At 39.2% G+C, this 19,699-nt stretch overlaps 1 protein-coding gene across 1 annotated transcript in view; it reads right to left on the bottom strand.

The window, feature by feature from the left end:
• Positions 1–5,573: 5,573 nt before the first annotated feature.
• The window catches only part of LOC139731721 (RING finger protein 17-like), a 165,849-nt gene continuing 151,723 nt past the window's right edge, over positions 5,574–19,699 (bottom strand). The window contains exons 36-37 of the mRNA XM_071642603.1: positions 9,373–9,620; positions 5,574–6,510 (exon numbers count right to left, since the gene is read on the bottom strand). Coding sequence (XP_071498704.1) covers positions 9,375–9,620 — 246 coding nt within the window. The 3' untranslated portion in view covers positions 5,574–6,510; positions 9,373–9,374. The remainder of the gene's footprint in view (positions 6,511–9,372; positions 9,621–19,699) is intronic.

The following is a 19,699-nucleotide window of genomic DNA, read 5'->3' as shown; positions in this document are numbered from 1 at the left end:
CGGGAAGGCAGTTCGGGTCAAAATAAACGTGGCTTCGTGTTGCCGACAGCTCAAGCCCGGAGGCAAAATTCAAACCATGCGATGGAAGAGCCCTTTCTATCTTTACATCTATAATTTTCTCCTCACTCAATACTTTACCTACACTCTAATTAGCAAAGTTCTGCTAAAGCTGACGCAAATAGTACGATATTGGTCAGAATTTATCCTGACAAAAGTTGTAGTCCCAGTGTCCCTGATGTGCAAGTGGACGTATCTTCAGTCTTGAACAGCATTTAATCGAAGTTGCCCCAGGAACATAAACAAAAAACATCAAGACAGTATAGTAAGGTTCGCACTTTGAGAAGAGATTCTTTCAGTTTTCTTTCGAGCGCAAAAAGAAAAGTTCACTTGACTTTAATAAAGCTGCATAACTTGTAAAATGATCGAAAAAAAAATCTCATTTTGAAATTATGTTTACTTCGCTATTTGAAATTTGCGTCACACAAAGATGAATGTAAATAAACTCACAAATTGTACGTGTTTTATGCTCGCTTTCAATAAATGAGAATTGCAACAATTTTTTGATCCGTGTCCTGTTGACGGCCCTGAACTGCCCTCAAATTCATATTTTGTCACGTATTGTCAGTCAAGTTTCCTAACAGCTGGTAGAACGAAAGTTGCCAAATGGATTATGATTATGTTTTCACTCGTTCATAGGTTTGTTAATATAATTGATTTGGGAGGAGCAAGAATTCCGTGCGCGCTACTTCCGCGCACGCATCGGGCGTTTTCTGTTCACTTTATTCGGCTCAGTTGACAGGCGTGCGGATGCAATTGCTGTCTGTTCTCTCTCTCTCTGCACATGTTTGTGTGTGTGTGTGTGTGTGTGTGTGTGTGTGTGTGTGTGTGTGTGTGTGTGTGTGTGTGTGTGTGTGTGTGTGTGACTTATAGAACCTATACGAAAAAGAACGGCGTCTGAGCTGAACAATTGCGGCGCCTGCAGGCGAGGAAGTCTTCTGCTCCAATAGCGATCACGTTCCGTCAACACAGGGCCAAAGTGACTGCGAGAGAACGCAGGTATTGGGTAAGGAGAAGGAGAACGTACGAATAAGGCACCAATTCTGGCCCAAATATTAGTCCTTTTGTAAGGTATCCCGACAACAGATTTGATTAAAACCGCCCAAACGATGTCATGCGCGGAGTCCATTTCACTTGATTATTCTCGATCCTTGTGATTTATTGCTGGAGACGTAAATCATCGGTTCTCCGGTAAATATTTGGAGTGGTGTCGATTTTCTCGCATCATAGAAACGACGTGAGGGACTGCTTGCGTACACCACATCGATCTATGCTTTTTTCACATACCTTTCTTTTATATTCAAATGGAAAAACAGTTTTAATTGGCCAATAGCAATCCAAAATGCCAGTTCCCAATTCCAATTGATGGCTTTATAATCGGTCTGGTAATTTACCCCAGTTTATCCCCCTATTGTGACTGCGAATGGGGTAATACGACTTTTAGTCCTACGGAGGAGCAGCATTTTGATTGACTTCAGATCCCGTCTCCCCTCCCCCATACACACACACACTCTCTCTCTTTCTTTCTTCCGTTGTCTGCGTTTAGAGCTGTCACGTCTGTACCCAGACAACCGGGTTTTTCGGGGAAGTACCATCTTCCGGTAAGTTCCGGGGATGTATAAGCTCCTATCATTCTCCAGTTATGAAGCTCGGCATCCATTCTCTGCCTTTACTTTTGTGTGCCCTGACCCACATGTTGTCACCTGTTCCATGGCATTTGCTCCGGCGACAATTGCTCCCGTGGAATATCTACACGCCAAGCCGAACATAATTTCTACCCACAAACATAACTCTAACCCTAATCTAATTCTCACAGTAAATTAAACCTAAAACCCTTACACTAAGTTCTTGGAGAAAATAAGACCGGAGCAATAATTGTAGCAGGAGCAAATGTCGTGTCACCGTTGTCACCATTTATATCTCTTTTATTTTGTGTTCATAATCACTCTAGATTTTGTTTCTAACGCTTATGATTATTATGTATTCTTTCTTCTTGACCTTGTCAAATAATTGAATATGATAACAATAACAATCCGGAGATAAATGCAGCAATTATTGTGCGGAGGCACAAGAGTATCGCAAAACAAAAGCGCATCACACGCACGCACACACACACATAAACACACACACACACACACACACACACACACACACACACACACACACAGTAAACGCATGCAATTCTTATGAAACTCAAACGAGGGATATAATTACAGCACGTCAATGCTGGCAACACTGTATCAAAACAAAAGCGAAACAACACACATGAAAACCAGATATGAAAACAGTTTGACATCTGCTCTTCGGCAGGACATTTACAATGAATAACGAAAAAGAGCTGAAAAAAAAAAAAAATCCGGCAACCCCGTTTTCTTCAACCACGTGCTCCTCAAATCAATAACAGTTTCAACAGATGGCCGTTTGCCCCTTTTTATTTCGTTCTGATTACGGATGAGACAAATAACTGAGTGACCGCCATGGCGCCACAAAAATAAGAGAAGCTAAAATAAGACAAGATAATGGACAAATCTGATAGTGAATTGGGTCAGACAATGCATGAGGTTTTCAGATTCCCTCCCTCCCTACACGGCGTCACCCCCCCCCCCCCCATCACCCATACGAATACAATTCTTGATCCGCCGTTTGCAATCATCCAAATGCAACAAAGCGAAGTAGTGAAGCCCCGACGAGGGAAGAGGTGAGCAAGTGGGAGAAATGATTTAATAAGAAGTAAGACTAAATTTCCTGTATTTTAAGTGTTTTCCTGTAAACGTGATTTGGGGAAAAATTGCTGAGGTATCTTTTTAAAATCTTTATTATCAAGAAAAGAAATTGCATTAGCAATTGAGGGCATTCTCTATCTAAATCAAATTTCTCAGACACAATGAATCTGCAAAATCATGGACAACGCTATTTTGCCATCTCTCCATACGTGTATCTATATAAATCTCGGATTCCCAGGGGGTAAACAGTTCTTAGGAATGGATGGCCGGGTGATTGCTACCGCTGTCACACCCTAGCTTTGGTCACTGTTTCCATATCTACCGAAGATAATACGTAGTGAGTTATCAGCGTACCTTGATTATCACGCCACACCATACACGGTATTGGACAATTTATACGTTTCGAGGAACATTTCGTTTTAGGTGTTGATGACAATGACCGTTCTTCGGCAGTAGCAGAGAAATAAACTGTTAATTGCATTAGCAGTCCCATTGGTGGCGAGCCAGTTTTGAGGACGAGTTCGTCCACTCTTTCTAATATCAAATATTTCAAATCTGACCGGAAAAAACAGAAGGTCGATGACCAACACTCTCAAAGGTAGAAGCGTATGGTTGCTAATACACGTACCACAAATACTACATTGTACATATGTATTTCAATTTTCAGCTTTTGAAGCCTGGACATTCACAACTAAGAAGCAAGCCCCCCCCCCCCCCCCCCTCCATCCCTCCCGGCCCCACATCCGTTTCAATCTTTCTCTTTTTTTTTGTGACATCTGATTGGTCAATCATTGTCTATTTACACTAAACTGCCATCCAGTCAGGCTGCGAGGGGGTGCAGGATATGATAATATGTGTAGCCAAGAGCTATCATATTAGATACAGTGCACTCCTGTTATAACGAACAAGGTTACAACTACATGTAGATAAAATTCCAGGCTGTAACATTATCTGGCTCTATGTATTTCATTGTTTATTTGTTCGGTTATGATGAAATTTCGATATAAAGAAAGAAAACTGCCGGTCCCAAGGACTTCGTTATAATGGGAGTCCACTGTAGTTACAACGCAGCATTATCACTCCACTATGAACTGGGACGGTCCACACTATACTGCAAGGGGAAAAAAAAATGGTCCTCTCCCCCTTAACTTCTGTAACTTAATTCATTCATTCACACATTTGTCTAGCAACTGATTTACTTCTTCTCTTCCCACACAAACGCACACACATACACAAGCATAATATACAACCACACACACAAACTAGTACACTGAACACTGAATTAAATTGGCAGTGACAAAGACGAGTTAACTTTGGCAACAGTTTTTTTTTAACCAAACTCTTTATGCGGACTTCTTGAATCTTACATTGTCCAGCTGAGAGTATCTCAAATAAATCAATCACAAAATAAATGAACAACATATATAACATAGTTTTTCGATACAAATGTTTAACAAAACATGCTTTGCAAACTGAGCACCACACGAAATACACCATGCCTGTTACTTTGTCAGACAAGATGTTGTATCTCTTTCTGAATAGAACAAGTAAAATGTTTTTTCTCAAAAAAAAAAAAAAAGGTATACAGTAATACCACGTACAGGCAACAACATCTGCAGCCATCTGATAGTCACAAAATGCTCTGTACAGAGGCACTTCCTTCAATCAAACTAGTTTCCAATGATCATATCTCATTCGTGTCTAAATCTTACATTCCTTTCTCACTGATTCTTATTTCAATTCCTTTTAAGTACTTTTTTTAAATTTATGTAAACAACTTTTACACAAATGCAATGAAAGCAGGTAAAATTAGCAGCCACATCCGATTATCCCCTACATAAATTCTGCCAAACTGCAACAGACACCCTCATACGACCCTGGCTTGGGGTCTTACTCTTCAGTTTTTGCGTTATACAAGTTTGTAATCAGAACTTGCCCTCCAAACTCTCAGATGAGCGAGCCGATTTTTCGTTAATTTCAAACGATTACAACGTACAAGAATAGTCAACTCAATGTTACATTGTAAGTTCTGTCAGATATATTGATAATTTTCTGAAGTATTAGATCAGAATCTTCACTGATATCTATAGTTACATGGGATAAGAGGTCCACAATAGCTCAAATGGTATTCTGTGACTACATCATTGGTGTGCAACATTCCTGATCTCAAAACAAACTTCAAAATTGTAGTAGGACCTGTTACTGTAAGTTGACTAAAATAACTTTCCTGGAAACGTGACCTATCGAATCTCTTTGCCCCTTCTCACTATGACTTTCCAACAATTGTAAAAGTGTAACACAGAAATCGAAGTGTAAATGCTTTGCACCAAAAGTGTCCAATAATCAATGAAATCTGCAAGTGAATAATATTTCTTCTTGAAACTGTATAACTCTCCATGGACTGGACTCTTGTTTGAAAAAAAAAGGAAGAAATCACTGGGATTGGTTGAATCACCATAATTCATCAAGAATTATGCTTTACCCCGCTTTATTAAAGCCATAAAATACACACAAAAAAGGGTTAGTTGTGATGCGGATGTATGCCAGTAGAATACACTCAGATTACAATAACCAATGCTACAACCTTTTGTTTGGTATGTAACAAGCATATTATAGCTACATGTATTGAAACAGTAAACTATCATTGTAAACAGTTAAATGGATTACAGTACCCAATGATACAAGCTTGTTTAGTATATAGAAAACATGTTAACCATGTATACAATTTGTTTATTATTTTTGTGATTTTGACACAAGGGCTATCATAGCTGCATTCATGCCTGTCATTTTGATATATTTTTGGGTGTTGTTGGAACTTGTGGTCCAAAAGTGATTTGCGAAATTCACAAAAATCAAACCCTCCCGTTAATAACACCTTATAGAGCAGCTTTTAAAAAACTTAAACTGTGGTCACTGCTAGCACCATGTGGGGTTACAGTTGAGGTGGAGATTTCTCTCGTTAATTTCTATAGGAAGTCAGTGAAAAGGGCTGCAAAATCAGATTGGATACCTGATTGTCTCTATCAGCTCAAACACATTTTCTTCAAGTTTACAGAAACAAACAAGCTACTGGTCCCTGACAAATTGATATTCAAAGACAAGACATAAGTGCAGAAGAGGTGAAGATATTCCTTGTCTTTCAATCATATGAAAACAAAGCATGCTCACAAATAATGAAGAATTCGTACAGATAACCTTGTGAATGTTAGTGGTGAGTGGCAACAATTTAAGATGATGGCTTTTAAAGAAATACCAAAACTCTTCCAAACAAGTCCCAAGTCTTAAATTCTTCACGGCTCATTTCCAAAGTCAGCCTCTCACGGTTTGTCTGCTGCGAGCGCAAACATGTCGAGACCGGGCCAAACATCAATCATACTAAGTAATGCCCTGATCAGCGGCGTATCAGAAGGCGTAAGGCAGAAGGGGCAAGAAGCGAGTCTCGTAATGCGGTTGCAAAGTTGCCGCAGCCAAAGCCCGCTCCATTTCCCAGGGAGATCAAGAGTGGGTCAATGTAACCATTTTTGGCTCTTTAAAAAATTCTGTCGGTCCTGTTCAGAAATTCCCTCTCCTCATCAACAAATGTTTCTTCATTCGTCACAGATTGCCCCACAGCCGCACTCCATAATCCTCCCCTTACTGTCCGTTTTGTGCGCAGAGTCTGTTGAGGAAAACTTATCCAAGGACTGCGAATTGTTGCTTTTTTGACCCCAATCGGCTGCCGGGGAGATACCTGCAAATCAGTAGACGAAAAATGTGACAGGTGACATGTGGGAATTTAAAGGGTAGGTCATGACGCCTATGCGCAAATATTCATAAACGGAACGACATTGAGAAGAAAATCTTTTGCATTTCCTGGAGAAATCTCTGAAGACCAACGGTGTGACATGCAATTATACATTCTCCCTTCCCCTCCTGACTGTTGGCACCAGGATCTACAGTACTGAACATGCCTCGCTAGGAAATGTCATTACTAAATGGGCACGGATCTTGCATTCAAAATGATGCCTTAGGATGGTGTGAGGATTGCTGCCATCTTCGCAGTGAAGATCATCAATGTTAAAGCAGGTTGAACTGTCAATCAAAGAAGATTTTGGGTCAAGGGTGGATTCAGGAATTCCGTAAAAGGGAGGTGCCTTTACGAAATTACAGGGGGGGGGGGGGGCAGGCGCCCCCATTTTTTTTTTTCTTTTGTTTTGTATCTGCCACAGTGGGTGCATATTGTGTGTGCTTGGTTTTGTACCAGTTCAACGGCTGTTCACGAATCACTGTATGAAGCTTAAGTATGGTTTGTGCATGTTGGACTAGACAAATTACAAGTATATAATTATGTAGATCTCATGTAGATCTAGACCTAGTCTTAAACTTGCACAGCAATCTGTCCACTACTATGTACAATGTACATGTCACACATTGACATATTTATATTACACCAAGGTTTCCACAGCTAGCTGGCAAGTACACTTTTGTCTTTAAACTGTTGACGATGGACCGACTTTACTATAATACACATTTCCCATAGACACCTGTCCGAGAATTCTCAGGATTCATCTACAATGGGTTTAAAGACCCGATGTAGTAGGTGGGACCAGTCAAGAACAACAGCAGAATCTAGAGACAAACTCATCAGATTGACATTGTTTGGGGCATTTTCAAAATACCCACTCTAGAGAGTTTGTCTGTCTGCAAAATAACTCAAAAAAGTTGGAAATGCATTTGAATGAAACTTGCTGGAAAAGTTAATAATGACACTAGGAACAGATGACTAACTTTTGGGAGTGATCCAGGATCTTTTATTGATTTTTGAAAGATTTTTGATCTTTTATTTTATACTGTGAGCCACTACATCTAATTACAAAAGCCATGAAAGCAACATTTCCGTCAGTTGATCTATGTTAATGAATACACCAGTATATTTTCATCTTTTGCCATGAAACAAAACTACACATAACAATTTTTCCCCCTGTTGATAGTGCAGACCAAGCACTCTCAGGGTTTTTCACATGCAGCAGAGCAAATCATAATTTCATACTGATACGGCTTATATATTTCTTCTTCGCTCCCAGGAAAAGGAAAACAAATCACAAAACTGGGATGACACCATATCAGCTCTATATTTAGAGATGGAGATATTGCATTGCTCGTGCCATTTCACGATTGCATTACGGGTGAGCTGAAGGACAGACTATGGATTGTAATTAAGGGCTTTCAACCCCTGGTGAAATCCGAGGGCCAGGTGTTTACCACGCCAGTGATATAATCTGATGCTTGCAGTGATATGCTTCATTTAATCTGTGCTTTATTTATAAACATTCCCTTATTGGCAGCAAATGTAATTGCGCATAGCCAGGAATGCGAGAAAGGCATTTTAATATAGTTTTACTGACAGGTTATGAAAGCATCAACTAAAGAGAATCTATTCTTCACTTATTCGTTTCTTTTTTTGTTTTGTTTTGCTTCTTTCTTCTTCTTTTTTTTTGCTAATGACTATCACAGATATTTCTAGTTTGACTATAATCATGCTATATGACTACACTGTAAGAAATATAGTGGAAAGTAGCTAAATTATAATTGCCACCATTACCTTTATAGTTTAAAACCACAAGCATTCACGGCATGAAACTTTTTGTGAATTGGAGCCAACAGCCTTTTTTTGCGACATGAAATGTTCGTGAATTGCCACTGGCATTCAATGCATTGCGTAGACAAAAACTTTTATGAGCATTTTACTTTTGCAAATCTTGGCTCATCACAAAATTCACAACAAGTTTCAGGCACTTTAAACTTTCCCGTTTTACAGTAATTGAAATAGTTGGCAATTCACATCAAGAGTAGGGAGAAAGGAAGAAAAGACAAACGAACGAACAAACAAACAAACAAACAAAATGAATAATGCCTTTGCCTTGTAATTAGTCACAGAGTCTCTGCAGGCAACCAAAAAACAGAAAAGAGTGTAAATTGAGGTGGATTCAAACTTTGCATTGCACCTAGCCAAGAATATCTTTGGAGGTATGTGAAAATGCATTGCTTTTGATGAATTACTTCTGAACCGCACTGTCACATCAAATATATCTCGGATTTTGAGAAGCCTCTGGCGTAGTTGGGTTGTAATGTCACAAGCTCAAAAAATGTTTGATGAGATAGATGTCAATTACATTACTTGGTTTATTCTTTGTGGTGTGCCAATAAATGACATAAAATGAAATGAAGTATATTGTCAGGACAGGTAATCCAACCAAAGTGCTTGAATAATACATGCAATTTCTGCACAGCTATGGGGGAAGAGTGGACATATAGCAAAATACAAACGAGATCTACAGAAAACAATGCTTCCAAGATTTGGCTAGACTACCAAGTAATTTGAGTCATATTACATGATGCTTTTGACATAACATAACATTGACAATGTATCTGATGACTAAATGAGGAAAGCTCATGGAAACATTTCAACATTTCACTGTGATACATGTACATTAAATGAACAAAGTTCATCAGAAACAAGGCCGTGAACTTGCCCTACATCAAGAGATTTACTAAAAACGAAGGAGTGTCTGAGGTACAATGTGATGGGTCACATGGTAGATGGAATACTCACCATCACTCCTCTGTTCCCGACACAGGCGGCGCCATGGAAACCGCCTCCTTGCGTTGGCCGGAGGACACGGTGACCCCACCCCTTGCTGCAGCTTTTCCTGCCCCTGCCTTGGTGGCAGTTTCTTGAAGTTGCACCGCCCTGGCATCGTTCATCGGATCAGCCAAGCCCTCGTCGATGAGGTACTGAGAGACGGGTGTGGCGTCTTCACCTTGGTGGTAGAGACTGATGACTGGGAAGAAACCATCCTCCTGAGGAGAGTTCAAAAGAGGACACCGAATGACGAACTGCTATTTAAACAAAAGGGAAATATCTGAGGAAGATGAAGAATTAGCATACAACAAAAGACCCAGAGGTCTCACGTTCACTTGAGTATCGCAAGTTCACCTTCCATGCATTCTTGCAGGCTTATTAACTCAGTACAACTCTGATATAGCAAACTTGGGGTATAGGGCATCTTTTAGCGCTGAATGATTTCGGTCACTGCGGTCACTTTTTGTCTAGTAAATGCCATGTCAGAAAACAAAATCTGTAATGTAAGTGTGAACAGAGAGAAAACAGCAATCCAAAAGTTATAAATGCATTTTTACAGTTTCGGTGCCATCTTCGCTAGATAAGGAGACTACAACACTTCATTACATCACTGTGGAAGACAATATAAGGAAAAGATATGCAATATTCAACAAATTTTCCCTTTTCTAGGGTAATGAAAGAGTACTTCATCTACCTCTTTCAGAAAGTAGGGGGAATACTATCACCCTTAACAAATGTTAGTAACAAGTTGATGGGCTATGTACTTTTCAAGGAAAATAATATCTTGTGGAATTCAAATATTTTCTTTCTATTGTCCATAATGACATCATTGAGTGTAGTAGTCTCCTTATCCAGCTATGACAGCAGCAAAATCTTAACCATTCATGACTTTTGAACTGATTGTCCGCTTTTCCTTAAACTTTTACTGATGTGTTCTACAAATACTGCTCCTTTCACTCAATCCACATTTATATTTGGGCTTTGGTTTCCATCAAAATATATGCACATCATGGGCAGAAACTTTTCACATCCTAGAGATGGCAAGTCAGGAATAAAATAGTTCGTTTAGAAAAGCATGGCACTCCAGACAAAAACAGCCACTCGAGGACAACTTCAGGAATCGCCTCGAGTTCACATCAAAATGAGCACTCAATCAAAGATGAAAGTTCCCGCCGAGCCATTCTGATGCATGCCGCCTGCGTCACGTGCGCCACTGTCTCTGTTTACAGGAGGCTGATTCTTTTGTTACAGCAAATTCAATTTGCGGTGTTCAACTCCAATTATCAGCAGGTGTCAGTGCGTTCGTACAGTCGAGGTACAACAGCCAATGACAGGAGCTACAAGCTGGTTGCACCAGCCAATGAGTGGCTCCACAAGGGTTCATCGTCAAAGTGGTACAAGCATGTTTACCAGACTGATTCATCACTGATGGTATTCTGAGAAACAAACTTATAGCTGCTGAAAAGGAAGTTCCTGCCAATCCTGACATTATTTGCTTCATAAAGACAAATCTGTTAAGTTTGCATTTTTTTGTTTCTCTCTCACGGTTTCTAAGAAATAAACTCTGGGGGAACATTGGCAAAGTACTACCACAGCATGGATACACTTTTGATTAAAGAAAGTTTGACTGGGTTTAAAGTTTACATATCTGATGGAGTGCCCAAAAGCTGAAGTTATTTCTTGAGCACACTAAGTATTAACTGTACCTCAGAGTTAGTTTAAAGGTTGTTAATAATTATAGTGATGTCAAACATGAGGCTAATATCCTCAACAAACTGATAACATTAAGAAGTTACCAGAACAAGTTTTCAGATATACAAATACATGGAAATTTTCATACATGGTTCAAGTAAAACAAAGAGGCAAGGTACTTGTCAGGATCTTTGTAATCATTGGCAAACACTCAATCTGACCTTTATAGGGGTATTGTGCACACTCAGCCATGAGTTCAAACTTTTGCTTGAAGATTTCTCTGAAAAATATATGATCGTACCTCGGCTCATGGATATTAAGGATGTTTAAAAGTTTCCTTTCATTGATTGGAAAGTCGCTGCCTTTAACAATTCAGGAAATTGATTGATTAAGTATACATGCACACCAGCGGCATTGGGCAAATCTGTATCATTTTCAGTTACAGCAGATGAACATTTCTTGTAAAGAATAGTGTTTTCCCTTTGTTTCATCTCTCTAGGCTGTGTATCACCTGTTACAGTAATTGTCACGATTAGTGCCAACAAAACATTCTGGTTACTGCAACTAATTGTGAATTAGACAGGTGCAAGGTTTCAAATTCTCATTTTCTTGAAAAATTAGCTCTGCAAACATCAAGAAACATGATCAACAACTATCCACACATGTACCATAATGCTGTATCAAGCAATGCTCGGAAGGGATATCTCTGTAGCAACAATGATCATGGCTAAATGAACAAGGCAAGTGCCATAATGTGTCTCGCCCATTCGCGTAAAAAGGGTAAAAATTTATGGCAAAAAAGAAACGTGCCATAAAAATTTAACATTAGGCCCTTAAAGTTTGTTGACCCCTGCCTGTGACCTCTGACCTTGTGGTGACCATCCACTCACCAAGGGACATCTACCATCCAAGTTTGGTCACAAACGGACCTATGGATCAAAAGTTATGACCCATGTATAGAAATGCGCTATAAAAACTTAACATTGGGCTCTAAAAGTTTGTTGACCCCTGCTTGTTACCATTGACCTTGTGGTGACCATCCACTCCCAAAGGGACATCTACCATCCAAGTTTAGTCACAAACAGACCTATGGATCAAAAGCTATGACCCATAATAGAAACGCGCCATAAAAACTTGACATTGGGCTCTAAAATTTCGTTGACCCCTGCTTGTGACCTTTGACCTTGTGGTGATCATCCACTCCCAAAGGGACATTTACCATCCAAGTTTAGTCACAAACGGACCTATGGATCAAAAGTTATGACCCATAATAGAAATGTGCCATAAAAACTTAACATTGGGCTCTAAAAGTTTGTTGACCCTGGCTTGTGACCTTTGACCTTATGGTGATCATCCACTCCCCAAGGGACATCTACCATCCAAGTTTGGTCACAAACGGATCTATGGATCAAAAGTTATGACCCATAATAGAAATGCAGCATAAAAACTTAACATTGGGTTCTAAAAGTTCATTGACCCCTGCCTGTGAGCTTTGACCTTGAGGTGACTTTCATATATAATGGTAAAATGTGAAACTTTGTATGACCCCTCTTCCCTCGAAGTTTGATTGCAATTGAAGCCCAGAGTAGGCCCCCCTAAAGAGTTATTGAAGTTTTTGTAGCGTTACGGACAGACGACGGACGGACGGATGACGGACGGATGACGGACGGACAACGAACGGACAGACGCCACAGGCGATCCCTCAGTCTCCCCTCATCTCCGGTAGGCTTGACAAAAACCAAAAATATTACTACTATAATACTTCTACAAATTTGATTTGAAACGCATTGATAAAAACTGGAGAAGAGGTTCTATCTGCAACACACACCTGTTCCTAATTTGGGGGGGGGGGTGTCATGATGAAATGTTACCATGGCAATGCATTTCAGGTACACTTAAAAATGTGTCCTGAACAACTTTATACCCACTTCACATGTGCCATTATTTCTTCTACACTGCATTAATAGAACCAAGTTTCTGTCTGTCAAGTTTCTACATCTCCCTCTCTATCTCTGCTAAGCTCATACTGTACATATGTCATCAGAACAACACAATTTGCACAGGTATGTATTATCTAAACTTTGGGATATTTTCTTATGATCAAAACTCTAATTATCCACAGAAAGTGTGCACAAATTTGACAAAAAGACTTGAGATCCATCAAGGACATTGCTCATGATGAGTCTACTGCATGTGTCCGATGGGTCATAGCCGAAGTAATATTTGCAAAGTGTACATTTATGCCCTTCAGTATCGGGGGATATCTTAATCTTTGGGTGTTGGTACATGTATATACAACTTCAATAACCACAGTCTCACAAGAACTGAAAAACAAATTTTATCAGTCCATGAAAAAGCATGTTAATCCTCACAATCACAATAATTCAATATCCTGATTCAAACCTTCAAGCAAAAATGGTGATTCATGAAGTGGAATCCATGTAGCTGCATCCAGGAACAAAGGGGAAACTGCATAGATCATACTCATACACACATGATTGTACAGTATACTCACTCGGTCATTCAATAATACTGCCACGTGTGGTTCTAGGAAAATTACCCCCTGGAGAATTACCCAGACCCTTCCCCTGATACCAAACCCTAATTCTTATACTAATCCTGACCCACACCGAAATTCTTACCCTAACCCTAACCCGTACCCTGATCTTCACTCTAACCCTATCACTAAAATGGTAGAGAGGGCAGCAGGGTAATTGATCTGCAGAGTAATTGTCCTGATAAGCACAGATGCATGTTGTATCTGAAAGTGGGCACTTCCAAAACAGAGAGTAATTCTAGAAGGGCACTTTGACATCAATATTTACGAACAAATTTAAATCGTTTGGAAAAAAAAGGCCGTCCGTTCAAATTTGTGAATAATTCATGACGTGAACATTTCCTGCTTTCCAGAAGTTCCTATTCTTGGTGCAATTGACTGTTTGTGAAATCTCACTGGACTCTTTTCTAAGCCTGCCAAGCAACTAACCTCATTCCAAGAAACTATTAGCGGAAAGCGGAAGAAAACAGGAAAGGGGCACACATGTTAAGATCCAGGCCCGGTTTCATAATGCTCTCTTCACAACAATTGCAACCTTGAATTATTCAGCTGATTGCAATTAGCTGCATAGCTCACGCTGCCGGGGACACTGTAATCACTTTGCTGTCGCGGCGACTTCCGGCGCTCCGGCTCTCGTTACAAGGTACGTCCCTTTTCTGACAATACAAGTGGATTCCGCGCATTGCGTTTTGCCGTCACAATGGCAGTTACTGTAATAGCTGAAAAGCTGTCTGCTTCAAAGAGAGCCTTTGCCGGTAAACTTTAACAATTGTAATGCCTAAACAACCAACATATATCCTCTGGATTTCTCGATCCCGCCTCTTCTTTCACTGGGCGTGACAAAAACAAGAGCAAGAAAACAAGCCCCCCCCCCCAAAAAAAAAAAAAAAAGTCTGGGAATGGTCATGGAGCAAACGTTCATGTAGACTGTATGACTGATAACATACCTAAATTTCATGGCAAAATATCAACTACTGTATATTCTACATACTTTGTGGGGGTAGAATTTTTTGTGAATGTCATAAATCACAAATTTGCAAATTGAATGAATTGTGCAAAATTCTTGACTCTGATCCCCACATGAATGAGACATGTATGCTTACAGTGCTTCATCCATCGCTACATTCCATGACAACAAATCAAACCACTTTTGATAAGTCAAGAAGTACCAACTCGCAAAGAATAAGACTTGCTATTAAAATATATGGCATACGTACAGTAAACAGAAACATCATTTCAATGCAGTAAATATTTGCATCATAAGGCAATGGCACTGGTGTTTCTAAATGGAGAGGTACAAAGTAGGGGTGGCATTGGAAAAAATAACCCCTCCCTCAATCTTTGCCATTAGCAAATAAAAACGACAATTCATTCGCTCTTCTGGGTGACTGTCAAAGATGTGTTTCTTTTTCAATCACTGAATTGCATGTTTAATGCAATAGTCGCAGCTAGGTAACAAAATGATGTCTTTATTTGCCCTTGTGGCTGTTTGGTTGTATCCTCATTATTTAAAAGCAGCTTTAAGCACTATAATACACTTTAAATTACAATGCAGTCATACAATGTTGCTGTACTTCTGTGTTCATGATTTTTGTATTTGTTTTGTTTTTGTCTCGTCTGTCCTGTTTTGAGTTACTATATCAATGGCTAATTTTGTTACTTTTGTTATTAACCCGTTCCTTCCGCAATTCTCTAAATACCTTCAATGTCCCCAAACGAGATTCTTTTTGCCCATCGACAGAGAACGGACAAGGTGGTAATCCACCTGAGCGAAAGCAGTGAAGCGGTCCATGTATCCCCTCCCCATGGTCAACTACATGTGCCCTTGAACAATAAAATTACCAATCGGATGCAATGTATGAATAGAGCGTGCAATTATGGGCTCACAGACTCTTTTGTTCTACACAAATCAGGCACCAGAATGCGATGACTGGGGTCAGCAAACACAGATATCCACTGTGATGAGCTTTGATCGCTAATGTACATGTTCATACGACTTTTGTAGCAGAGCAAGGGCAAACTAAATCAGAACAAAGGTAAAAATACTGTGATATACGAATTTTTCCAACAGAAAGAGAACATATTATGCTAATCGAATAAACTCTAACCTTTTTTATCAAACCCATTTTTGGGAACTTTATAACTCAATGAAACATGAATTTAGGCCACGAGAGCAGGCACTCTTGTCTTCATATTGGGAACCCCGTATACCAGGTTCCCGTATATCAGTTTGTGGAGATTGTGAAGACTGAGTAGAGAGGGCAAATCATTGTCACAATTTTATCTTGTTTTGATGCCTACGTGAGAGCTGATACATGATTTTGCATATTTCTGAAATCTGTACATACACCAATTAAAAGGATTTCTATGAATATTTAAAAACACACTTGAACTACTCATATCTATCCAAAATTGATTTTTTTTATTTTTTTTTTATCTGTGTGCACGCAGGCACTTACAAATGTTACAGGAAAAAAACATCAGTGGCAAAAATGCCAAAGGAGCAAAAATGATAGAGGAAAAATTTGCCACAAGAATAAAAAATGACAGAAGTAAAAACTTACTGGGATATCTATATCTCTCCAATTTTACATTTGACATTTTGACCTTTGATATTCTTAAACTTGATGTTTATATTTGTCTCTGACATTTGGACAATTCTACTGTCTGGGTAAATCCTACTTAACAACTTAATCCGCATCTAATGTACAGAAGAAGATATTCAATATCAAGCACTGCTAGAAATTCTGACTTCAAAAGGATGACTTGTTTGAGAAATTATTCATACGTGCAAAATAACGATTCATAAAGCACTGATACACTCCGTCGTCAGCTCTGCAGAGCAAGACATGTGATGGTTGGGTGGCTGTCATTCAAGCCAAACCCCTATCCGTTCGTTCGTTCTTTTTCTCTCTCCCGATCTCTTTCTCCTCCTATCCCTCTATCTTTTTGTCTGTCTGTCCATCTCGCCTCGCCACAAGTCTCCCATAATCCCTTAGAAGCTCGCATCTAGCAATCAGTGGGAGAAACGGTGCAGCCCCATCGGCAAATTCCCAGTATATGCAACTAGTTCTTTACCCTTGGTCTGCCGTCCACATTTGTGGTCTTTTTTCCATTTCCGTCGTGTATGAGCGCTGGGGGAGGGGGGTAGGGGGAAGGAAGTTTTTTTGAGTTCAAACGGTCACTTTGTGAAGAGCCAAAATGCTTCCTTTCTTTCAAAGGAGCTGAGAAAAATATGTAATCATGTGAGGGTGTTTGTCGTTATTTTTGAAGGAGGGCTTCCAAGCCAGGTGACTTTGTGGTCACATGACAAAATGGCCATTTTGAATTCCCCTCAGAATGATGTATATTGGACAGTTCCGTAGATTGCGACTGGAACAATGAAAATTTTTAAAGTTTTCTTGACCTTCCATCCATTCCTACTTTAACTGTTCATTTCTACAATTAAATATCGCATGACTGACAAATCAAGTATCATCTTTTCACCATCCACATACATTTGTTTTTCCCACATGGTTGTAGCCAGGAATGGCGACCTTGTAAACAACTTTGCAGTATTCTCAGGAATGAAATGGCTCATTTTGGGTAAAAAAAGTTTTGTTTGTTTCCTGTAATAGATATGTGCAGCAATATAATTTGGGAAAACAGTATTTTCCATGAAACCTGTGAGTATCTTTTGGGAAAAAAAACCCCAAACAAACCAGTACTAAATACTGCCAAACAATAAAGGTGAAAATTGGTCTGTCTAAACTACCCATAAGGGAAAAGTAAATGAAAGGGAAAGAGTAATATATACCAGTATCAGCAATGAGAAAATAAGAAACAGAATATCACACATTTAGAATGATCCCCGAGGAACATATCCAGTATTCTCAGGAAATCGGTCATTTATATTTTGCTTTGGTTTATTAAGACTTGCAACATTAGAAGGAAGAAAGTGAGGCAGAAACGACATAGTTTCCTTTTCCCCGAAGGAAATTCTGATGTGAAAGCCTTCTCAAATAGGAGTGAGAGGGGCCGGAAAATATCCATTGTGCAATTCTTATCTTGCGGTGAATATCACTGCTCAATTTAAACACTTGCCTCTGGGGCTACTGCACAATTTACATCTGTCAGTCAGCAACTTCTGTTAATGACCTTCCGGAAAACAAAATATATGTGTATATAAACATATATATATTTGTGTGTGTGTGCGTGTGTATTTGTGCTTTTGTTTAAGGCATCGCACAATTTCTGTGAAATCTGCTGAGTGCTGCTTCCACAGGGTATAGGAAGCAGATTTGTGTCCAATGTAAATTTAGCAAGCGAAAAGTGAGGTAGCTTTTTTGTACGTGAGACTCCTATTTGTCGCTCCTCCTGTTAGCTTCTTAAGGAGGGGAGGGGGGAGGTTGGGAGACAATAAGATCCTTTCTCATTATAGGCTCTCACCTCAATTTGAACTGCTTTTTTACAAAACAGGCTAACTGAAGTAATATCAGAAGCTAAGAAATCACCATTTGATATGATGTTGAGAGAATTGGACAGAGAGTTCACTTTTTGTAGTGTCAGTCTGATAATACAAGTATATCGAAGAAAAAAAATATCAGGAACCTACTGTTTTAGAAAGTCATGATTTGATGACTTATTGAGAGAAAACTACATTAGCTGGCCTTTGAACTTCAGCCAGAACTTACACAAAAGTGGAGTGTTGTGTAAGATATGGTCATAATCCCACTGTAAAATCATGCCATTACATGATCATGAATACCCATTTTACAATATTTTTTTTTCCATTAAAGTGCCAAAAATGTTATCTTTCAGAGAGTTGATAGTCGAAATTTGTTGTGAAATGCAGATTGTGTAATTGCATAGTTTTACCTTAAAGTGAAATTTTGAAGATGTTTGGGCAATCGTTTTTTTTTTCTCTCCTCTGTACTGGGAACAGAAAGGACACACACATATGTACTCATGGGACTACACTATGAATGACCACACAATGAGCTTTAGAATTTAACAAGTATGGAGCAGTAATTGAAGGCAAAACATACAGTATCTGAGGCATTTTCATTGTGAAAATTAAAAAAAATTATCTCCCCCACTATAATGCAGGAAAGTACAATATACTTCATACTTCTGAAAATGTCAGCATTAATGATTGTCACTCAAATGAGGTAAAGCTGAACAGAGAGAAAAAAATCTCACAACGATTATCAGGTAATTACCAATGGGACAGGCTTCACGCTTGAATAAGGATTTACTAAGCCATCTTTGACAAACTCTCTCAAATTCAATCAAAGTCCATTACATGAGAGGCTTTAGGTTTAGAGCTTCATGAGCCATCAACGCTTACAATAAAACCCCACTTTCAGCATCTCCCACCTTGACAATGTAGAGCCATAGGCAGCAGAATTCCTAGAAATTTCTCTAATCTTTCTTCTTTTTCTTTCTAAATGTTCTGAGTATATACCAGTCTCAAATGCATCAACAATATGTGAATTTCTCAACCGAGTAATATATGCCATTCTACCACTAAATGTCTAAATGCTTTTAAAAGTGCTCCCTGAACGGGTCCTCTTTTGTGTAGCAGAACTATCACTTCTACCCACATCCCCAGGGAGGATTTGCAGGGAGAGATACTCTCTTAAAGTGGCACTCCAGTCCACATTCCATTATAGTTTGATAAAAGCAAAGTCAAATTAAACAAACAAAATGACACAAGTTTCTTAAATGCCGGATATGAAACCATATATAAACTGCACGGAATTTATAAAGCTACTTGTACATATGTTTTTATAAAAAAGTGAACCAGGTCTCGATCATTGAAGTATCTATGATAAGGAAATGATGTCATCACCACTTCACAAGTCTCTTATACCGACCTACATACAAACAAATCTTTTCTTTTTTTCTGTTCGGAAATTTAATGAAAGCCTACATACAGTCAAACCTGTCTTAGCGACCACCTGTCTATAGCATCCACCTGCTGTGTATATTATGACCACAATTCCCTCTGAGAGAAAAAGCATGTTAAAAAACCTGTCTATAGGGGCGACCTGTCTATAATGGCCA

Source organism: Diadema antillarum, unplaced genomic scaffold (genome assembly GCF_040938485.1).
Source record: "Diadema antillarum isolate AM-2024a unplaced genomic scaffold, OU_Dant_1.0 scf00000022, whole genome shotgun sequence".
In the NCBI taxonomy this organism is placed as follows: Eukaryota; Metazoa; Echinodermata; class Echinoidea; order Diadematoida; family Diadematidae; genus Diadema; species Diadema antillarum.
The sequence above is the reverse complement of the archived record's forward strand: the minus strand, read 5'-3'. Positions and strand labels throughout refer to the sequence as shown.